At 40.5% G+C, this 24,523-nt stretch overlaps 1 protein-coding gene across 1 annotated transcript; it reads right to left on the bottom strand.

Moving 5' to 3' along the window:
• Window positions 1-6,778: 6,778 nt before the first annotated feature.
• Window positions 6,779-23,453, bottom strand: LOC127582903 (uncharacterized). Its single transcript, XM_052038545.1, has 10 exons — window positions 23,121-23,453; window positions 19,358-19,575; window positions 18,262-18,454; window positions 17,761-17,909; window positions 15,974-16,084; window positions 15,793-15,831; window positions 10,980-11,122; window positions 9,363-9,561; window positions 7,995-8,068; window positions 6,779-7,886 (listed from the first exon to the last, which is right to left on the bottom strand). The coding sequence occupies exons 2-10, from the start codon at window positions 19,569-19,571 to the stop codon at window positions 7,629-7,631; spliced, it is 1,380 nt and encodes a 459-aa protein (XP_051894505.1). The 5' UTR covers window positions 19,572-19,575; window positions 23,121-23,453; the 3' UTR covers window positions 6,779-7,628.
• Window positions 23,454-24,523: the final 1,070 nt, after the last annotated feature.

The following is a 24,523-nucleotide window of genomic DNA, read 5'->3' as shown; positions in this document are numbered from 1 at the left end:
TGGAGGGGAGGCTGGTTTCCGTGATGTGCTGGGCTGTGTCCTCCTCTCTGCAGTTTCTTGCAGTCCCGGGCAGAGCGGTTGCCATACCAAGCCTTGATGCATCCAGATAGGATGCTTTCTATGGTGCATCGATAAAAGTTGGCGAGTGTCAAAGGGGACATGCCAAATTTCTTTAGCCTCCTGAGGAAGTAGAGGTGCTGCTGAGCTTTCCTGGCTGTGGCGTCTGGGGCAGGTGCCTGGGGACACCAAGACCTGCAGATCTCCCTCCAAGTCTCACAGCATCGTGACTTAGAAATATCTCTCTCTCTTCCCTTTGATCATCCTTTGATCTATCCTATTGTCATTTTTGGCTATCCTAACAGCAGTCTACATCCCACCCCAGGCGGACGTGAAGCCTGCACTCAGTGATCTATACTCCGTGATCAATAACCTTGAATCGGTCTGCACTGATGCCCTGTCCATCAGAGCCGGGGACTTCAACCAGGCCAACTGCAAGAGTGAGCTACCAAAGTACTATCAGCACATCTCCTGTCCCACCAGGGCCCATACACTCTCGACCACCACTACATCCTATTGATCCATCCCATGCCCACACGTTGGAAAATCAGACCATCGGGCTGTGCTTCTGTGTTCTGACATCCACCATCATGCAGTGCTTCAAGAGGCAGGTTGTGGCACACATCACATCCAGCCTCCCGGACAACCTCGATCCACTGCAATTCGCCTACTGCCAAACAGGTCCACGGTGACACCATCTCCCTGGCCCAACATTCATCTCTAGGATATCTGGACAGTAAAGACCAATATCAGACTGCTATTTATTGATTATAGCTCCACCTTCAATACCATAATTCCAAACAAACTCATCTCCAAACTCCTAGACCTAGGGCTCAGCAGACCCCCCCCCCCCCCACCGCCACCTCTGCAACTGGATCTTTGACTTCTTGAACGACAGACCACAATCAGTGAGGACAGGCAGCAACACATCCACCATGATTATCTTCAACACTGGTGCCCTGCAAGGCTGCGTCCTCAGCCCCCTACTTTACTCCCTATACACTCACGACTGCATGGTCAAATTCTGCTCTAACTCCATTCATAAGTGTGCAGATGACTCCACCATAGTGGGCTGAATTTCAAACAATGACGAGACGGAGTACAGGAAGGAGATAGAGAACCTAGTGACATGGTGTCAAGACAACAACCTTTCCCTCAATGTCAGCAAAACAAAAGAGCTGGTCATTGACTTCAGGAAGCAGGGCAGCAAACATGTCCCTGTCTGTGTCAATGGCACTGAGGTGGAGATGGTTGAGAACTTCACGTTCCCAGGTGTAATATCAACAACAATTTGACCTGGTTCAGCCACGTAGATGCTGTAGCCAAGAAAACACACCAGCGCCTCTACTTCCTCAGAAGGCTAAGGGAATTCAGCATGTTCACGATGACCCTCACCAATCTTTACAGATGCATCGTAGGAACATCCTATCCAGAGGTATCATGGCTTAGCATGCAATTGCTCTGCCCAAGACTGCAAGAGATTGCAGAGTTATGACACAGCCCAGTCTATCACACAAAAGGCAGTCTCCTTCTGTTGACTCTTTTGTCTGCACTTCCCACTGCCTCAGAAAAGCAGCCAAATAATAAAGGACCCTTGCCACCCAAGTCATTTCCTTTTCTTCCTCCTTCCATTGGGTAAAGTACAAATGCTTGAAAACTTGTACCACCAGGTTCAAGGACAGCTTCTATCCCACTGTTAAAAGATAAATTTGAACTCATGATCTCACAATCATGGCCCTTGCACCTTATCTGCTGACCTGCGCTGCACTTTTTCCGTAACTGTAACACTATATTCTGTATTTTTGTAGTTATTTTACCTTTTGTATTGCCTCCATGTGAGACAGTCACATGAATATGTAGGAAATGGAGGGATATGGATCATGTGCAGGCAGAAGAGATTTAATTTAATTTGAGATCATTCTCAGCACAGACATTGTGGGCCGAAAGGCCTGTTCCTGTGCTGTACTGTTCTATGTTCCATGCATGATGCATTTATGTTTGGAATGATCTGTCTCGATGGTATGCAAAACAAAGCTTTTCATTGTATCTCAGTACATGTGACAATAACAAACCAATTACCAGTTGATCTAATTCCTGGAAATCATTCCCGAATTCACCGTGGAAACACTCCACCAGAGGAACTTCAGGTGGTAGTTCAGGAAGGTGGTTCGACACCATCTTCTTAAGGGTAAATAAAGGTAACTCACCAAACTGACCAATCCAACTAGCTCCTTTACTTTAATATCAGTGTTTGTTTGGTGATGCCACTGTGAAGCGCCTCCGAGTGTTTTATTAAACGAAGCAAGTTGTTTTTATTGTGCGCATCCTTGCACTAAACAGCAGGGCAAACATTGTTCTCCTCATCCATATTCGTCCTTCATGCAACATCAGCAAAGAGTAGATTACCTGGTCATTATCACCTTGCTGTTTGTGGCATCTTGCTGGGTGCAGATTGGCTGCCACATTTCTTACGTTAGAAGTGGAACTATTCATGAAAAGAACTTCTTTCTTTTCCAATCTTTTTATTAACTTTCAAATTAATAAACATAACTGTAGTAATTATACACAAATTACAATCAAATTTCTTTTTAAATCTTTTTCATGCTCAATTATCAAGAGATCGGGATTACACAGAATAAAATGTGTAATCCCAATCTCTTGATAATTGAGCATGAAAAAGATTTAAAAAGAAATTTGATTATATGAAAAAAAACCCAAACCAATAAAAAAGAACTGTAACAAACCAAATAGTAATAATAAACAAAATCTAACCAAAAACTAAACAAAAGCTGGGCTGTCGTATTTCATCGGTTAAAAGCATTATTATGTCATTAACTCCTCTCCTCTATATTTGAATAGAAAGTTATTGAAAAGGATTCAGAAAAGGTCAGCTTACATTATATGAAAATGCTGAATAAGTGGGCTCCAAGCTTCTTCAAATTTAACCGTAGGCTCAATAGTACCACACCTAATTTTTTCTAAGTTTAAACATGTTATAGTTTGGGAAAACCATTGGAATGTAGGAGGGAGGTTAGGATCTTTCTGTTTAAGTAAAATGGATCTCCTGGCTATTAATGTAACAAATGCAATCATGCGACAAGCTGAGGCAGATAAATGGCCAGAATCCATCAATGGTAACCCAAAAATTGCAGTAATAGGATGAGGTTGTAAATCGATACTCAATACCACTGAAATAATATCAAAGATGTCTTTACAATAATTTTCCAAAAGAGGGCAGGACCAGAACATATGTGTCAGGGAAGCCACCTCAGAATTACATCTATCACAGAGAGGATTTATATGGTTATAAAAACGAGCTAACTTATCCTTAGACATATGGGACCTATGAATCACCTTAAACTGTATCAAAGAGTGTCTAGCACACATTGAAGAGGTAGTAACTAATCGGAGAATTTTCTTCCATGTCTCTATAGGTAAAAGTATCTGAAGTTCTCTTTCCCATTCATTCTTAATTTTATCAGATATCCCTAAACGTATTTTCATAATCAGATCATAAATTATTGCTATCAAGCCCTTCTGATAAGGGTTAACACCTAAAATTTTTTCTGTAATTTCAATTTGATGTGGTATCAGAAAAGTAGGTAGAGTAACATTTAAAAAGTTTCTAATCTGTAAATATCTTAAAAAAATGTGATCTAGGCAAACTGTATTTATTAGACAACTGTTCAAAGGACAAGAAACAGTTATCAATGAATAGATCACGAAAGCATGTTATTCCCCTTGTTTTCCATAAAAGAAAAGCTAGGTCAATTCTAGATGGTTGAAAGAAAAAATTGAATACAATAGGACTTGATAAGATAAATTTATTCAATCCAAAAAATTTATGAAATTGAAACCATATTCGTATTGTGCATTTTGTTATTGGATTAATCATTTGTTTATTCAATTTAGTAGGTGCAAAGGGGAGCAAAGCCCCTAAAATAGAAGCCAATGAAAACCCTTGTACTGACTCACACTCGAGATACACCCATCGTGGACATTGAATTATATCTAAATCTTGTGTCCAAAAGATTAAATATCGGATATTAATTGCCCAATAGTAAAATCTAAAGTTAGGCAAAGCCATACCGCCATCCTTTTTTAATTTCTGTAAATATTTCTTACTTAAAGCTTACAAAAAGTACAGAGAGCTAGGTAACGTTAGAGATCTGGAAGAGTATAAGGCTAACAGGAAGGAGCTTAAGAAGGAAATTATAAGGGGACGTGAGAAGGCCTTGGCGGGCAGGATTAAGGAAAACCCCAAGGCATCCTACAAGTATGTGAAGAGCAAGAGGATAAGATGTGATAAGTGCAGTGGTGGGAAAGTGTGTATGGATCTGGAAGAAATAGCGGAGGTACTTAATGAATACTTTACATCAGTATTCACTATGGATAAAGATCTGGGTGATTATAGTGAGGACTTGCAGCAGGCTGAAAAGATTGAGCATGTAGATATTAGGAAAGAGGAGGTGCTAGAAATTTTGGAAAGCATCAAGTTGGATCAGTCGCTGGGACCAGATGAGATGTACCTCAGGCTGCTGTGGGAGGCGAGGGAGGAGATTGTGGAGCCTCTGATGATGATCTTTGCATCATCGATGGAGACGGGAGAGGTCCCAGAAGATTGGAGGGTTGCGGATGTTGTTCCCTTATTCAAGAAAGGGAGTAGAGATAGCCCTAGAATTATAGACCAGTGAGTCTTACCTCAGTCGTTGGTAAACTGATGGAGAAGATCCTCAGAGGCAGGATTTATAAACATTTGGAGAGGATTAATAGAGGATTAGGATGCTTTGTCAAGGGCAAGTCCTGCCTTACGAGCCTGATTGAATTTTTTGAGGATGTGACTAAACACATCGATGAAGGGAGAACAGTAGATGTAGTGTATATGGATTTCAGCAAGGCATTTGATAAGGTACCACATGCAAGGCTTATTGAGAAAGCAAGGAGACATGGGATCCAAGGGGACATTGCAATGTGGATTCACAACTGGCTGGCCCACAGAAGGCAAAGAGTGGTTGTTGAAGGGTCATATTCTGCATGGAGGTCGGTGACCAGTGATGTACCTCAGGGATCTGTCCTGGGACCCTTACTCTTTGTGATTTTTATAAACGACCTGGATGAGGAAGTAGAGGGATGGGTTAGTGAGTTAGCGGATGACACAAAGGTTGGATGTGTAGTGGATAGTATAGAGGGCTGTCAGAGGTTACAGCGGGACATAGTTGGGCTGAGAAGTGGCAGATGCAGTTCAACCCAGATAAGTCTGAAGAGGTTCATTTTGGTAGGTCAAATATGATGGCAGAATATAGTCTTAATGGTAGGACTCTAAGCAGTGTGGAGGATCAGAGGGATCTTGGTAATTTTAACACCCAAGTAAGTAAAATAATCAGTCACTAATCTGAATGGTGATTGTCTATAGATTGGAACTTGCATATTTAATGGGAAGAGCTCACTCTTATGAAGATTTAATTTATAGCCAGAAAAACCTCTAAACTGAGCAAGCAGTGATAATACTGCAAGAATGGATTTCTCAGGGTTAGAGATATAAAATCACAGGTCATCTGCATATAGTGATACCTTATGCGTCCCATCTCCATGAATAATGCCAGATATGTTGGAAGAGTCATGAAGACCAATTGCCAAGGGTTCCAAGGCGATATCAAATAGTAAAGGACTTAAAGGGCAGCCCTGTCTAGTACCTTGAAAAAGCCTGAAAAAGGGGGATCTCTGGTTATTAGTAAGTACAGAAGTCAAAGGTGTATGATATATCAATTTAATAGTGGATATAAAATTTTGACTAAAATTAAATTTCTCAAGTGTGCTAAATAAATATTCCCATTCGACTCTATCAAACATCTTCTCGGCATCAAGCGAGATAACACATTCTGGAGTTTTAGATGAAGGGGTATATGCGATATTCATTAACCTCCTAATATTAAAATGCAAATACCGATTTTTAATAAATCCTGTCTGATTGTCAGAAATAATTTGTGGAAGTACATTTTCCAGTCTAGTAGCCAATATTTTGGAAAAAAATTTGGAGTCCACATTCAATAAGGAAATAGGTCTGTATGATGCACATTCAGTAGGATCCTTATTTTTCTAGGAATTAAGCAAATAGATGCTTAATAAAAAGATTGTGGTAACTTACCTACAGCTAAGGTATCTTTAAAAATTTTACATAAGCAAGGAGAAAGAAGATCAGAAAAGATTTTACAAAATTCTACTGTACACCCATCGAGACCAGCTGCTTTACCAGAATTCATCGAAGAGATTGCTTCCTTTATTTCTTTCTCCGTAATGTCTGCATCTAATGTTGAACGTTCGTTAAGTGATAATTTCGGAATATTCAATTTCTTTAAAAATTCATACATTAAGGTGGGATCCTCAGGAAATTCTGATTGGTAAAAAGAAGTGTAAAGTTCTTGAAAAGATTTATTAATTTGGTCATGGTCAACCGTCAAATTACCATCTCGTTAATGAACTTTAATAATCTGACGTTTAGCCGAAGCAGCTTTTAGTTGGTTGGCCAATAATTTACCAGATAATATCACCATATATACAAAACTGACTCTTAGTTTTGTGTAGTTGATTTTCAATTGAGGAAGCTAATAACAAACTGTGTTGCAATTGAAGTTCAATTCTCTTTTTATAAAGCTCCAAATTGGGAGCAACTGAGTATTTTTTACCAATTTATTTAATCTTATCAACCAATATACGTATTTCATTATTAGTTCATTTTTTCAATCCAGCAGAATATGAAATAATTTGACCACGGATATAATAAAAAGAATTTCATTGACTGTAACATTGCAGGTTCCTCAGGGGTGTCCTGAGGTTGTGAAAAGTGATCAATGAAATCACATTAAATGCCAGCCCTTTATTAAAGCAGTGACAGGTAATACATTGCAATACCACGGTACCACCCAAGCAGCAAGAGAGGAGAGAGGAAAGTTAAATCCACACTTGCCAGTTCTACAATGCTACAGGCAAACATAGAACATTAAAGATGTCCTCTGTAATGAAAATGATACAGTAAAACTCCAATAATCCATGATCTGACCATTCAGAATTCCTATTGCTTCAGCATCCGGCTCCCCAGGAGATGTTTGAAATTTCCACTCTCTGGAGCCCTGGCTCCTGCACTCCCCGTCAGCTCACCGGGGCCCCAGTTCCAGTGCTCCTCCTGCACTCCGGTTTCAACCATTCCCCACACACACTGGTCTCTGGTTCTTGCACTTCCTTTGAACTCATCTGGTACTAAACCAGATCTTCCTGCGCTCCCTTGAAACTTATCAAGTTCACTGAAACCTTATTGTATAACATCATTTTTAAAAATGGATTAAAAGTGGTGGAATATTAATAGAATAACTTCCGATAATCCAGAAAGTCTGTTAGTCCAGCATCACCAGACTCCCGAGAGTGCTGGATTAACGGAGTTTTACTGTATTTCCAATACCCAAAGAGAGACCTTGGGAGAATGTTCCTGTCAAGGTCACAGTAAACTGAAAGGAAGAGGGTACATGCTCCAGAGGGAAAGGACCATGAACAATGGGTGTGCATCTTGTCACAATTGTTCAGGCAGATAAAGCACTGAGAGCACACAGAGTAGTGAAGAGAGGAAGTACGTCTCGGTGTTCACGGCCCTCAACGCGTGAAACTGAAGAGTTTTCTCTATTCATTTGAAATCCAGATTCTTCCAACATCTGCTGGGTTATTTCAAACTCCTCGTCTGTCAGCTGAGCGATCAGAGTCTTCTCAGGATCCTCCATATCACACGTCTGCTGAATTTGCAATCTAGGCCCCTGGGACCATTTGTCATCAATTATTTTCGCCTGGAGAACCAATTATAATCAAAGAGTCATTAAATTATAATTGTCCAGGAGGCTTTTACTTACATGAAATTTTACTTCTTTACCTGCTTTATGGGTTTTAATTCTTACCAGCTCTAGCTGTTTGGGGATGATCTTTGCCTTAACACTGGTTGCCAACAGGACGAAATTTTCAGGTTCCATTTCTGAAAGAGAAGCAGAATAATTCACACTGTTCTACAACGGAGTTTCCCTCTTGCTTCAAGGAGAATAATTCCTTCAATCCGTGATTATTACCGAGTCTGTTCAGCACCATAAGGCTTTCACTTCCTTCCTGAAGTGCAGTGACCAATATCCGAGGCAAATCACGAGTTAAAGTTGAGCTGGTGTTTAATAAATGTTCACCGCAAACCTCTTTCACCAAAAGTCAGTCTTAACGTTCCAAAGCAAAGATTCACTACTGTCTGAGCAAAGAAATTTCTTGTCATCTGTTCTAAAAGACCAACCTTCTATTTTGAGCCGGGTTTTGGACACTCGAGTCAGGGGAGCACCTGTCCTGTCAAGCCCCAAAAGAACTTTGTCTATTTCATACAGATTGGCTCCCATTCCCCTAAACTCCAGAGTACGGGCTCTGTCTGCTTAATCCTGTGAACACATCATGGAACAGATTTGTCACTGTCCTGGGCTTACACAAGAGGCCGATGAGTGTTTACCATCTTCCTCCAGTGAATCATGTTGTAATTCACTCCAGGCTCTGGTCAAGCAGAGATCTGCTGGTACAATGTGTAAGTCCCTCTCTGACCTTGCACGTTGAGGTTTAGCTCTATAACGTGACACAACACCACTGCTCCACAGGACAACTGAAACACCTGAGTCAGTAATGTGTCCTTAACTGGAAATGGACCCTCCATGTTCACACTGCCAGTTCTCCAATCTCCCTGCTACCTTCATTTCCCCAACTTACTAACATTCAGGTGGGATTCAAAGAATTGTCCTCTTTAGAAAGAGAGTATCATTTGGAGCATGTATTCAAACACCAGTAAGTTGGACTGTTTTACCCATCTGTACTGAATGCTTCTTTCTGGCACGTTGCACTAGCTCATCTCGGCTAACGCACCTCTGGTTATGGTGCAAATCATTGCATCAGCCAGAAAATCTGCAATCCACACTTGGCTGCAGGCCACGCAACTGTCAGCTATTTCATAGTGACGACCATGTGCATCTATATAGCACCTTAATGTGGAAATTGTCCCAGAATACTTTACAGGAGTGCTGTCAAAATGAATTGCTATTTAGACCATGAGGAAATGTTGGGAGAAGTGAACAAATGTTTGTCGAAGGGTTTGGCTTCAAAGAGTCCTCGAGGGAGATTAGTGAGGTAGAGGGTGAGGGGTTTAAGGAGGGACTTTCACAGCTCAGGGCTGAGGCAGCAGAAGGCAGAGTCTGATTTGGCGATTCGTCCTTTTATTGAATGGGATTAAAATAGACTTCAAAGCTTACCATTGAGTGACTGGATGAGAATGTTTACTGCCTCGATGATCCTTTCCTGATCCTGAGTCAAGGTGAGGGGCTGCCCTGGTGGATCAGCCTTCTTAATTCCCAACAGGTCCAGCATCTTCTCCACACACACTCTGCTACTTTCCTCCAGCAGATCCAGCACTTGGAGGTCAGGTTGCAGACCTTCACACATCTGGTCAAGCTGAGAACATGTGGCAGGGTCAGGAGAGGGGAGTAAATTTGAACATTGATCAACTTTTCTGTTCTTTACAACAGAGGATGATAAATTATATTCCTATTTCAGATGTTCAATGCAGGGATCTAGCGTTCTCTTCTGAGCTGTTAACAGCAAGGGGTCTGTGTGATATTAGCTTGGCCTTGCTAACTCTAAACATGCAACAAAAAATTACCCAGAATTGTCCTTTGATTTTCCTGCAACACCAGGTGAGGTGAATGAAAAAGGAAACCTCAATCGGTATTAGGAGCTTCTTCTGAAATTGATTCAGAAGATGAAATGTGGGCACAATGGAAAAAGTATTACTCAATTACATGTTTAATGTACATTCTGAGGTCTCTCAACATTGAAAGGCAGTGCTGAAGTTGGAGGATTACCCAGTACCAACGTCCCTGTGCTCAGAAAGCCAGAAGAAAAATTATTGATAAATTTTGTAGATTCATAGAGTTGTACAGCATGGAAATATTCAGCCCAACTCGTACACACCAACCAAGATGTCTATCTACACTTCTCTGCATTTGGCCCACATCCCTCTAAACCTTTCAATCCAAGTACCTGTCCAAATGCCTTTTAAAATTTGTAATTGTACCTTGTTCCAACATTTCTTCTGGCAGCTTGTTCTATAAACCCGCCACCCTCTGGGTGAAAAACCTGCCCCTCAGATACCTTCTAAATCTTTCCACTCTCACCACAAACCTCGGCCCTCTAGTTTTAGACTGCCTTATGCAGTGGCTATCTGCCCTTTCTATATCTATTTACATGGAGAGCATGCAACAAAGGTTTGCTATTTTGATTTCTGGGATGATGAGATTATCAGTGGAGGTGAGACGATGCAGATCGGACCAATAGGCACAGGGCTGTATAGCACACAAATGGGTCAACGTATCACTCTTCACATGAAATGTGGGGATTGGGAGGAAAAGTGGAATCAAGGCAGAATATCACCAATGGCAGAGAAAAATCAAGGTGCTCTATTGACAAGCTTTGCTCCTATTTCTCAGCTCCTTGAAATTTTAAGAATCATTAAACAATGTTGCCTAGAAAATCATCTGGCGTTGCAACTAACTCCCAAGATTTGAAAGTCTGGTACAATGCACAGCCAGGACAATAGAGTTGCACTCCTGCCCAGGGTGAATTTCATGCAACTTCTTCTTTCTTGGGTCATGAGTGTGAAAATATTTTAGGAAATAATCTCCAGGTGTAGCCTTGCTCACACTTGGGGATCTGAAGTGCTTTAGGAGCTAATGATGTAGATTTTAACTTTATGCAACAATACAAAACATCCAGTAAAGATTCGACACCTCACTTTATGTCACATCTTGTATTTGTTTCCATGCTGAAAGCCAAGTCCCCTGTAATGAAGAGAGAAGATGTTTGGTACAGACCATTTCATCAAGAACTGGAAGGTTTTCGTTGTTGCAAAGATTTTCAAGGATCACATTGAGGAGCAGCAGCCTCTTGTCTGCAGACAGTTTCTTCAGCTCACCAATTGAAGCAGCAATTGTCTCTTTCTGGTTGTGAAAAAGTCCTGTTGATGAAACAGGATTATAACTGAGATGGTAAAGGCAGAACCTTTAATACAATTTTAAGCAATTTATTTTTGTTCCTAATAATTAATGCCAAAATCCTAATATTCAGAGCAAAAGGGATGGGAAATGACGGATGGAGATTTTTCATAGGATCATAGATCAGAGAATCACAGCACAGAACCCTCTAGGCCCACCCCATCCATGCCAACAGTGATGCCTATCTGTTAATCACATTTACCTAGGCTGTTCCAATCCAAGTAGCTGCCCAAATGCCTTTGAAACTTTGTTACTGTATCGGCCTCCAGCACTTCCTCTGGCAGATCGTTCCAGATAACCACCACCCTCTGTTATGAAAACTTAAAATTGTGCCCTCAAGTTCTAGACACCCCTGCCATGGGAAAAAGATTCTCACTATCGATCCTCTCTATGACTCATAACTTTATAAACTTCCATAAGGTCACCCTTCTGGATCCTATGTGAACTACAGCTCACCATTCCATTTTTGATAAGAAATGAAGCTAATTAAAAATATATAGAACAGTGCAGCACAGGAACAGGCCCTTCGGCCCACGATGTTGTGCCAGACTTATTAAGCTAATGATGCTTAATTAAACTAATCGCTCCATTCTCTGCATATTCATGTGCCTGTCTAAGAGCCTCTTAAACACTTGTATTGAATCTGACTCCACCACCACTCCTGGCAGCGCATTCCAGGCACCCACCACTCTGTGTAAAAAAACTCGCTCACACATCTTCTTTGAACTTTCCCCCTCTCATCTTAAATGAATGCCCTATTGTATTTGACATTTCAACCCTGGGAAAAAGATACCTGCTGTCTTTTCTATCCCTGCCTCTCATAATCTTATAAACTTCTCTCAGGTCTTCCCTCAGCCTCCAACGCTCTAGAGAAATCAACCCTAGTTTGTCCAACTTCTCCTGATAGCACATGCTCTCCAATCCAGGCAGCATCCTGGCAAACCTCTTCTGCACCCTCTCCAAAGCCTCCACATCCTTGCGATAATAAGCTGACCAAATTGAATTATTTTCAGATTTTATTTTTTATAATTCAGAATTATTATTATTATTAATCTGAATTATTATTCAGCCGCAATATTCCAGATGCGGCCTAACCTGAGTTTTATAAAGCTGCAAAATAACCTCCTGAGTCAGTTATGAATCAAAATAACTCAGTCCCTCGGCTAATAAAGGCAAGAGTGATTTACAGCTTCTTTACCACCCTTTCAACTTGTGTGACCATTTTCAGGGAGCTAAGGACTTGGACCCCAAGATCTCTCTGTACGTCAACGCTGTTAAGGATCCTGCCATTAGCTGTGTACTTTCCCTTTATATTTGATCTCCCAAAGTGCAACACCTCACACTTGCCTGGATTAAACTCCATCTGCCATTTCTCCGCCCATATCTGCAGCTGATCTATATTCCACTGTACTTTTTGCAATCTTCTACATCATCTACAACTCCACTAATCTTTTAGAAGATAAAACAAAAGCAACATCTGGGTGTTATTTGCACCACCCTGCTTCACTCCACTGCAATATGCTGGACCTATCCCCAATCATTACGTCTAACTTTCTCCCAAGCTAAGGGAATGGGATCACATGCAGATTTTTAAGAACACCAGTAATCTTATTTCCAGGATGCACATCCCATGGGAACTCTGAGGTTTCAAACTGGACACAGTGAGAAATTTTTGGTGTCATCACAGTTGAGGTGTGAAGGACAGACAAGTCAATTGAAACACCAACCCAAGGTGACATGCAGAATCATTAATGAATTTGTGTTGAAAGTGAATGAATTCTTACGAACTTTCAAAATTCCAAGCCTTTTAAACTTCAAAAGGGGACCAGACAGGGATGCCCTTTGAGACCTTTGCTCTTTGATTTGGCTTTAGAACCCTTGGCCATTTCTTTTCGAGAATCTAGAGATATTGTTGGTATCTCTAGAAGAGGTATTACCCATAAAGTCTCGTTATACTCGTTTATTACTTTTTATTGCTAATGTTGAGACCTCGTTACTTCCTGTGCTTCCTCTACTTTCCTGTTTTAGTCAGTTTTCAGGATACAAATTGAATTTACATAAGAGTGAACTTTTTCCTTTAAATAATCTGATATCACTTCATATTAACTCCTTTTAAAATTGTAAGAAATCATTTTACCTATTTAGGTGTAACAATTACTAAACATTTATTTGAAGAAAATTTTCTTACCTTACTGTATTATGTGAAAAGGGTTTTATCAAGTTGGTCACCTCTCTTTATATCATTGATTGGCCAAGTTAATTCTGTTAAAATGAATATTCTACCTAAATTTATATACCTATTTCAGGCTTTACCTGTTTTTATTCCTAAGTCCTTTTTTGATTCTCTTGATTCAATAATATCTTCTTACATACGGAAAAACAAACATCCTAGATTAAATAAAGCTCATCTTCAGAAGGCTAAAAATAACGGGGGTTTAGCCTTATCTAATTTTAGGTTTTATTACTGGGCAGTCAATATATGAAATCTTATGTTTCGGTTACACTACATTAATCATGAGGATTGTCCAGAATGGGTTCCTTTGGAAGCTAACTCTGTTAAAAAAAATTTCTACTATTTCTCTGCTTGGTTCTTCACTTCCTTTATCATTAAATAAACTAACTGATAATTTAGTAGTTAAACATGCTTTGAGGATTGGTTACAATTTAGAAAATATTTTGGCTTATCGAGATTTTCAATGTCTAGTCCCATTTTTTCTAATTGTATTTTTTAAACCTTCCATGACTGATGTAGTTTAAAGAGTGGGACAAATTGGGTACATGTTTTCAGGATCTGTTTGTTGGAGGAAATCTTTCTTCATTTCTACAATTGTCAACCAAATATAATTTACCCAAAACTCATTTCTTCCGATATTTACAAATTAGAGACTTTCTCCGATCTCAATTACACTCTTTTCCTATGAGTCCTGATAAGAACTTACCAGATGTAATTTTTAATTTGAAGCCTTTTGATGATGGCTCAATATCTAATATTTATGACAGGTTATTAGGGATGAGTAAGGCTCCTTTAGATAAAATTAAAAACGCTTGGGAACAAGACTTGCAGATTTCAATTTCTGAGGATACTTGGAATGAAATCTTTAAATTGGTCAATACTTCATCATCATGCACCCGTTACTCTCTCCTTCAGTTTAAAGTGGTCCAGAGAGCTCACTTGCCTAAAGACAAGCTATCTCATTTTTAGTTGGATGTATCTCCTTATTGTGATAAAAGCAATAATGAAGAACCTTCTTTAATTCACATGTTTTGGACATGTCAGAGTTTTAAAAAATATTGGACAGAGTTGTTTCAAACTTTTTCTGTACTCTTCAAAATAATTTTTAAACTTAATCCTTTGGCTGCATTATTTGGGATTGTTGGAGAAAATGATATAACTTTGGAGGCTTCTGATTTACACGTACTGGCTTTTATTTCTCTTACAGCCAGGAGGGCTGTGTTGCTAAAATGGAAGGAAGTCACTCCGCCTACTCATGCTCAATGGTTACGGGATGTGATGTCATACCTAAATTTAGAGAAGATCCGCTCTTCAATTTCTGAATCTAACTTAGACTTTCAAGCGCGGTGGGGATCTTTTTTGAATTCTTTTCAAAACTTTTGATTTGGTGGCTAAAATACAGATATTGGCTGATATCGACATGTGTCAAGGGTTTTTCCTTGTCCTTTTTCTTTATTAAACAGCTTCGGTCTTGGTAGTGGGTTTAGATTTTTTTTATAATAAAATTATTCCAATTTATTCATAATTAATTAATTATTATGTGTGGTTATTGGTATAGAGTATTGTCATTTCAAGTATGATTTAACACAATGTATTTACTAGTATTTTTGATTCATGTACTCTGTATTTTCTTTGCGAAATTAATAAAAATATTGTAAAGTGAATGAAGCTGCTCCTCACTCCCCCAGCATTTGCTTCAGCTGCTTCAACTCCTTCACCAAGATGTCTTATTAGACTAAACGCCTTGATACTCTATGTTGGCTGCCTTGGAGGATGATGACCACCTTATGCATGAGAGACATTGATTGATTTTTTGGCTATCAAGGGAATTAAGGGATATGGAGCAGGAAAGTGGTGCTGAACGAAGGAGCAGTTGTGATCTTTTTGAATGGTGGAGAGAGCACCAGGGCTGAAGGGAAACAAAAATTGCTGAAAACACTCAGCAGGTCAGGCAGCATCTGTGGAAAGAGAAACAGAGTTAACGTTTCAGGTCCAAGACCCTTTATCAGAACTCGTTCATCAATGGGGGCTGAATGGATGACCCCCACTTCTAGTGCTGGTGTTCCTCTGCATACAGATTCCTCAGTATTTGTACCTTTCTGCATGATGCTTATCCTTCCTGTGATGCTATAGAGAAATGTCTTCATGTTGAAAATCCTGGACCAAATCACGTACCAACATTCTCACAATTTGTGTTAACATTAACATTTTCAGAACACATAGAGGTAAAATATAACAGTGGGCAGGGGCTTACCATGTGCTGTAAGACAGAGAGTCTGTAGACAGCACACAAACTTCCCCAAAAGTCCTGTTCAACTCCTTGCAGTCACGACTATGTGAGTGTTTAGATGAGTGAACTTTTCAAACTAAAATAAAATCAGAAAAAGTTGAGCAACTTACCAGACAGTGCATTGCGCAGCATCACACCGAAATTTAATTCTAAAAAAACAGAAAAATAGTGTCACGTATTTGGATAGTTTCATGTTCTATGAGCCAAACCACTGAAAAAATTTCAACAGTTTATCAGTCAATCTGATATTCCAATTATCACTTCTTATTTTGATATTATCCTCTTACATACCCAGGGTGTCATTCAAAGTAATCATTAGTTCAGAGACCTTGTACGCAATTGTTGTTCCAGCCGGAAAGGTTAACTTCTTCTCCCTACTTGCACTGAGTCCACTTTCAACCTAAGGCAACAAAGAAAGGTACAATATTTAACTGTGAAAGTTAATCCTACGAAAACTAAATTTGCAGGAAAGTCAAGGATTTACTGGACAAAAACCTGACTGGAATAATGCTGAGAAATTAAGACAATTTTAATCAAAACTGAAATAGGCCGAACAAACTAGAGGAATAAAAGGTGAAGAAAGTTGAAGAGAAAATTTAAAAAAGCGTTACAACACCTTTCACTGATATTAAGGTAAGATAAGACAAGATATCTTTATTAGTCACATGTACATTGAAATACACTGTGAAATGCTTCTTTTCACATAGAGTGTTCTGGGGGCAGCCCGCAAGTGTTGCTACGTTTCCGGTGCCAACGTAGCGTGTCTTCAACTTCCTAACTCGTACGTCTTTGGAATGTGGGAAGAAACCGGAGCACCCGGAGGAAACCCACGCAGACACGGGGAGAACGTACAAACTCCTTACAGACAGCGGCTGGAGTTGAACCCAGGTCGCTGGCGTTGTAATAGCATTACGCTAATCGCTACACTACCACGCTTGCCACCTATTATGCCTGACAGAAACCAAAATAGGATCAAAAAGGGGAAACAGGGATTAGAAATCTGAAGCAAAAGGAGGGAATGCTGGAAATACTCATGAGGTCAGGCAGCATCTGTGGAGAGAGAAATAGAGTCAAGGTTTCAGGTCAATGACTTTTCATCAGAAAAGTTTTGATGGGAAAACAAAAAAGTGATTTGAAAAACAATTATCGAAGCAATAGACTCCAAATGCATCAAATTATTGAACGATTTACCAGATAAACCCAATTGCAAATGGTTAGAAGACAACAGATGCAGAGAAAGCCTTCAGCCTTTGGCCAGAATAAACCCCGCTCACAAATCTCTCAAAAACCAACAATCACCAAAGGCCGATCGATAACTTTCCTTTTATGAAACTGTTAGATGTGAAATAAATAATTTAAAAATTAAGCAGTATTAACTACTGTGAAAACAAATAAAATTACATAAAACACATTTAAACAACTGAAGACAGAAAAATGCCTATAATCCAAGAAATATAAATTATTATTTTCTTTCCTTTTTCCCCACAGCTTTACTTTTCCCATTCAATCTCCATTCTAACTTGGCACAAGATCTTACCTCATCCTTATAAGGACATAGAAGAGGCCATTTGTTCCATCGGGTTTATGACAGCTCCCAGGAGACCAATCCCATTTGTCCCTTTTCCCCTTTCCTGATTTCCCTGCACCCTTTCAACTTATTCTCTCAGATGGTCCCATCGACTTCTGTTTGATTCTTTTTTCTATTAAGGGATTGAGAAGTCAAATAATCTGGATCAAACCTGGATCTCTGCAACTGTGAGATAGCATTAAATACTACTTCATCAGCACATCACCCAGGATAAGTGCTGAGGTATCTCAGCCAGCTCCTGATCTGCTACAGGGTTTCATGGGGATTCCATGCAGAACACAGGCAGGACATGACCTGTGTAGTTCAGCCAGTAAGTTCAGGAGTCCCACATCTGCATGTGAGCCCCAAACATACCGAAACTTATCCTGAAAAATGTGAAACTGCTAGCAAAAAAGCAATCCATGTTTCTAAGGATCTATTCGTTTACTTGGATTTTATTTTCTCTGTTTCAATGTTTAAGGATAATGAATTGAAAAAGTTGTACTCCCCTTCAGAAGCTTCGTTAGTATTTTTACTCCTGATTCTGCCTTAGATGTCCTATTTACAGTACATGGTTTTTCTGTCTCTATCACGCCTGATACTATATAAACAATATTGTCCATCAGTTGCTTCATAAAGTTGTGTTCTCTGTTCACCTTCCTGAAAAGATAAAACAAAGAAAAATAGTGCTTATCATTTATGAAAGACCGATTGACAAAGGAGGAGATGATGGGGAAATTAGACAACAGTTTATGCAATTCACCCTGCACCTTACACATGAATCTCATCAGAGTTTTTATCAAAAATTAATAACTGGAATCATTCTGTGTAATAATCCAAGTGTATTTTAAATCTGGTGCAGACATAATTTAGTTGTAAATAAAGCCCTGAAGTTTGTGCCGATGGCAAGCCAGCTGTATTCTCCACTGACCCACACATTAAAAAGTACACATTGTCTGTGTTAGTCAACTTACTTTGGGTTGGTAACCTAGTTTGGGTGAGGTATGATTACCTGTTTCCAATAACATCCAGTAATATGTTTTCAGATATTATTTGTTTCTTCATTTCCACAGCAGACATGGATCTTGATGCACTTCCCGATGCATGCGCTCCTGATTCAATGTTACCAGCATCCACATTGACTTCCCCACTGGCAGAGCTGCTAAACTCCTCAGAGTAGCAGGCAAAGCTTGAGCTGCTCAATCCTAGAAAAAGAAAGTAAATCCTTTGTAAGGTTTTGCTTGTTATATCCTATTATAACATCAGAGAAATAATTAGTGTTTATTAACCATAAACTGATAACAACTTCGGTTAACCACACAGGAAGTTGCTGTCAGTGATATCGGACACTTCCACAGGGAGCATTGTTGTGATCTTCTTAAATACAAGAGAATAAGCTGTCTGGCCCTGAACATTTTATGGGATATAATATATAAAATATATCTAGAGTCTCATTTTCTCATAACATCACCTGAAAGCTTCATTGTCTATAAGTAATAAAACTGTTCAATCCCATTTGAGTGCGTGAATCTTTGCTTTCTGTAAAACGTTGTTAAAAAGTAATTGATTTTTACTTTCTGGTTTGTTGCCGTTTGCTGGAGAACTCTTCACCATAATCGATTGTCCAGATTTCAGGAAGGTGACAGTTCCTGATGCCACAGTTCCTTACAGATGGCGCACACTGTAAATTGTGTCTGGACGGGCATACAAACCCACACAGCCCCTACATTTTGGTGAGAAGCTTTCTTCAGGATCAATGGTGACTACTACCCTTTCACTGTTAACTGCAAGTTGCAGGCTATTACTGCACTCTTGCTCCCTTTTGTTTACTCTCTCACTATCTATCTATAAATACGTGCTTTTATAACAACCTGTAATTTCTTGGACACGTACTGACGGCAGCTTTTTATTCTGACTAAATTTAATTGCTTGAATTTAAATTGTCCAGTTGTCACAGTGTGACTCTGGAAAATGGACGTTATCCTGGGTAACAACCATTAAGCAGCCATCTCCCAGTTACAATATTGCTTCACATCTGTAACCAACTTAACATGTGCAAACTAGACTGGAAAATCTTCAGGAAAATAGAAAGAAATGGCGAATATTACCAAAATCTAAATCTTGGCCGTCCATCAGTATGTCAGTCAGTTTGAAGGATGTTGGAACATATCTGTCTTGTCTGGAAAATAAAGATTTCTTCTTTTTGATGAGGAGATGAAGAGGCTTGCAGTGTTGAGAATGATATGGGCTTGCCAAAGGGATCAGTGTGGAGCCATAGGGGTCAATCTCTTTCACAATTTTCTTGGTTGTGCTTTGAAACATGATTCTAAAAATCAATAAACATGAGGTGTAAAATTACTGATGGAAATACTCAGCAAGTCAGAAAGCATCTTTGAAGAGAGAAATGGAGCTAATGTTGAATTGATCACCTTTCCACAAACAAATATTATAAGCAACAGACAATCTGCTGGAAGAACTCAGCAGGTCGAGCAGCATCTGTGGGAGGAAAGGAACAGTTGACATTTTTGGTCTAACCCTGCATCAGAGTAGTGAGGAAATATTTTGGCTTGAAGATCATATCTTTGTAAGGGAGTTGTACACCAGGTCATGAATGCAGAAGAAATGAAAAGGAAGCCTCTGTTCATTGAATGAGTCACTGGTGGAAGATTACAGCAAACAGATTTTTTAATGTTATCACATAATTTTGCTCTTATTGCCCCATTCATGCAATGATAATTGTTATGAAGAAAATATTAAATCCACTGTAGATCAACAAAAGATTGAAAGATACTTACCTCCTCTATCAGGCAGGCTGGTGTACTGGAGGGGCTGAGTGTTCCTTGGGCTTTTCAGGAGGGACCTTCAGCATTGCAGCTGCAGCGAATGCAGAACAACAAATACCACAGGCTCCGACCTCGGTCTAGAGCTTACATGAAACCTCTTTCACAATCGCACAGTTTAATCATCACGGATGTTGCAAAGTAAAGAAATAATGAAAAAGTCTAACAAACAATGACCGTATATAGAAATGGATTGTATTTAGTTAGAACACAGAAGGGGTCCATTTGGCCCATCCTATGTATGTCGGCTCTCACAGCAATCCCATCAATCCATTCTCCCACATTTCCCTGCAAACTCTTCCCCTACACAAGCCCGTCATGTTCCCCTGATTCTCCTGCCACCCACCCACACAGGGGGGCGAATGACAGCAGCTAATTAACCTATCTGCATGTGGGATGTGTCACAAACCAGCAACAAAAGAAACACACTGAGCATGATTCAGTGTTAAAAACTATTTTATTAATCACTACTTATGATAATACGTAAAATAAAAGTTAAAAAAAATGTTAGTATGTTAGAATTCAAAAATGTTAAACCTCGAACGTTAACCCCAAAACTAAACTCGTCGTGTGTGTGTGTGACAAAGTCCAAAACTCCCAGTTCCGGAATGGTTCTTAAAGTTCAGTTCCGCAAGCCATAAGGTGAAACATGAGCAAGGGCTTCTTCAACAACCACCGTTGTCTGAAGATAAGATGTAGATGTAGAAAAACATAGAGAGAGTACATACGAAATCCAAATGTTCCATGATGGAACCCAAACGACACTCCAGTGTTTAATCGGTAGTGACTTCCTCACCCCGAAAAGCATCCGAACCGTGGTCGTCCACACACAAATACCTGTTTCCTTCTACAGGTCAGCAACAAAGTGAACTCCACCGGATTACTTCCAACTTCCATACATGGATTTCAGTGGCAAACACAGTTATTGTTTCTCATCCATCGATAGAGAAAACAAGCAGGCTGGTGTCTCTCTCCCTTCTCTCTCTCTCTCCTTCTTCTTCTAACCTCTTCAACAACGTCATTACGTCCTTTATCTTCTATTGACGTAAGCACGCCCCACATACACATACACACACACTCTCTATGTTAAAGGGACTTTCACTAAGTCCGTAACAGATGAAACTGGAACACCCACAGGAAGAACATGGAAACTCCACCGAGATCAGGATCAAAACTGGGTGGCTGGAGCTGTGTTTCGTTTTTCTATTTGAGATGTGGGCTTCGCAGGCTGAGCCAGCATTTAATTGCCCATCCTGGTTGCCCTTCAGAAGGTAGTGGTGAGCTGCCTTCTTGAAGTCCTTGTGGTGTAGGTATACCCACAATGATGTTAGGGAGGGAGTTCCGGGATCTTGTCCTAACAACGGTGAAGGAACGGCGATATGTTTCCAAGTCCGGATGGTGTGTGGCTTGGAGGGCAATTTCCAGGGGGTGGTGTTCCGAACGCTTTTGCTGCCCTTGTCCTTCAAACAGGTAGAGGTCATGGGTTTGGAAGGTGCTGTCTTAGGTGAGTTGCTGTAGATGCTACAAACTGCTGCTGCTGTGTTGGTGGCGGAGTGAGTGAATGGTTGTGGATGGGTTGCCTATCAAGTGGGCTGCTACATCCTGTATTCGTGTTGAGCTTCTGATGTATCGCAACACTACGCTCCCCTGAAATATAATTTACCTTATTGCCTTTCTTCCCCACGGTTTACATTTCCCATTCAATCCCCATTCTAACCTGGTGCAAGATTTTATTCTTATTACATACAGAAGGAAGCTATTCGTGCCATCAGGTCCATGCCAGCTCCAAGGGGAACAATCCCATCAATCCCATTCCCCTCTCCTTATTTCCCTGTACCCCATCTACTTATTCTCCCTCAAACATGCCATTCAGCACTTCTTTGATTCTTTTTTGCCATTAATCAGCTCGAAGGAATAATCCACAGAAGCCAATTAACTAACAGACAAGGCTTGGGATGTGGGAGTAGACAGATTCATGCAGAGAACATGCCAACTCCTCAGTCTGTACCCAATATCATGGGCTGGATGTACAGCTTGATAAGATAAGATTTCTTTATTAGTCACATATACATTTTGCGTAGTGTCGTCATGCTTCCGGTGCCAGCATACATGCCCACAACTTCCTAACCTGTACGTCTTTGGAATGTGGGAGGAAACTGGAGCACCCGGAGGAAACCCAAGCAGACACGGGGAGAATGTACAAACTCCTTACAGACAGTGACCAGAATTGAACCCAGGTCGCTGGCGCTGTAAAGCGTTACGCTAACCGTTATACTCCCTATGTCACGGTTTGCCCACCTCGGAGTTATTCAGCCCATCCCACCTCTGACAGAAGTCACAACGTGTCTTGGGTTTGTGCTTGAATTTTTTTTCTCTATGTGCGCACCTTGTGTGCTCTGCTTACAACACGGACTGCACTTCCAAAGTTCTTAAATCTCCATAGGGCAATTTGAGACATACAAATGTTGTGAAAGATGCTATAAAAATGCAACTCTTACTTTCACCAACATGTGAAGTACAATGAATTTCCCAGTCACTCACAAAGTGACCAGATGCTGAAACAAAACCACCCTTCACACCGTCCTGTTTCTTCACATCTCTGTCTTCCTTTCAGTGCAAAGTCTATGATATTCCATTGCCTCTCGCTCCTCCCCAACGATATTAGAATTGTACCCCGAAGCAGGAAACTCAAGATTGGGGTCACAAACCACATTCTCAATGAGTGCTTTGGATCAAAAGTCACCATGGAGCTGCCTGCCCTCAGTTACTCTCGTGTGCTGGTTTCTCAGTAACCTGGCTCTTGAAACCAGATAAGAGCTGAATTCATGAGATGAGTTTTCACGATTGGGAACAGCAGGAATATTTCTTCCAGGCCCAACAACGAAACCAATGAAAACACTCAATCCCCACCACCTCTCCTCAGTCCTTCCCACCCTCCATCCCTAATGCTCCTCACAACCAGCATTTCAAACACCCCCCCAACTCGACTTCGCCAGTAACCAGACCTCCCTCTTCACCGCCCCACAACTACCTGCTGTCGATGGTCGCAGTCCTCTGAGGAATCTTCTACCAGGCTGCCTGCAGGCAGGAACGATCCACTTACTTCTTACAGGAATGTGGGAAACCTGGTTGCTCTGCCTTATAACTGCCTCCAGCGTGTTCACTCTCCTGCCCAAACCCATCCAACACAGATATTATACTCTGGTTAAATAGAAACCCGAACATTTATTAGTCCTGTGTTTAACAGGTTACATGTACAACTACCCATTCAATACTATGTTTGTTTAATTTTTTTTGTCTACGATCCACAAAATTCTCTATTTCTTAACTGTTCTGCATTTACAAAGCAGGGATTGTCTCCCCTGCATTCTAGCCAATGATCACCCCTGCATCAGCCTCACAAAGACAGATCATCAGGTCATCAACATATTACTGTTTGCCTGAGCTTGTGGTGACCAGGTTTACAAAGATAAAACGGACTGCAATGTTTCAGAAGCACTCATTGGCTGTAAAGTACTTTGGGATATTCTGACATTCTGCAAAGCACAATATAAATAAAAGTTCTTCATATCATAGGGTTGTACAGCAGAGAAACAGGCCCTTCAGCCCATCATGTCCATGCTGGCCATCAAGTACCAGTATCATCCCTTTTGCCTCCACAGATGCTGGCAGTTTATTTTTCACTCCAGATTCCAACAACTGCAGTCTCTTATTTCTCTTTATAATGAGGCTGCCTGCCTTTAGTTTATAAGTCATTCAAACTTTTATAGAATCATAGAACAGTACAGTACAACATAGGCCCTTCGGCCCACAATGTTGTGCCGACCTTTAAACCTCGCCTAAGACTATCTAACCCCTTCCTCCCACATATCCCTCTATTTTAAATTCCTCCATATGCCTATCTAACTATCTCTTGAATTTGACCAATGTAGCTGCCTCCACCACTGCCCCAGGCAGCACATCCCATGCCCCAACCACTCTCTGGGTAAAAAACCTCTCTCTGATATCTCCCTTGAACTTCCAACCCACTACTTTAAAGCCATGTCCTCTTGTATTGAGCATTGGTCCCCTGGGAAAGAGGCGCTGGCTGTCTACTCTATCTATTCCTCTTAATATTTTGTACACCTCTATCATGTCTCCTCTCATCCTCCTTCTCTCCAAAGAATAAAGCCCTAGCTCCCTTAGTCTCTCCTCATAATACATACTCTCTAAACCAGGCAGCATCTTGGTAAATCTCCTCTGCACCCTTTCCAACGCTTCCACATCCTTCCTATAATGAGGCGACCAGAACTGGACACACCAGGAGCGGGGAGATGAGGAACCAACTTTTCATCCAGGTAGTGGTTGTGGCCTAGAACTTGCTGCCTGAAAGGGTAGTAGAGGCAGAACCACCACCCCCTCCCCCACCACATTAAAACAGTGCTTAAATGTGAA

This window comes from Pristis pectinata, chromosome 25, assembly GCF_009764475.1.
Source record: "Pristis pectinata isolate sPriPec2 chromosome 25, sPriPec2.1.pri, whole genome shotgun sequence".
In the NCBI taxonomy this organism is placed as follows: Eukaryota; Metazoa; Chordata; class Chondrichthyes; order Rhinopristiformes; family Pristidae; genus Pristis; species Pristis pectinata.
This window is presented reverse-complemented; position numbering and strand designations above follow the sequence as displayed.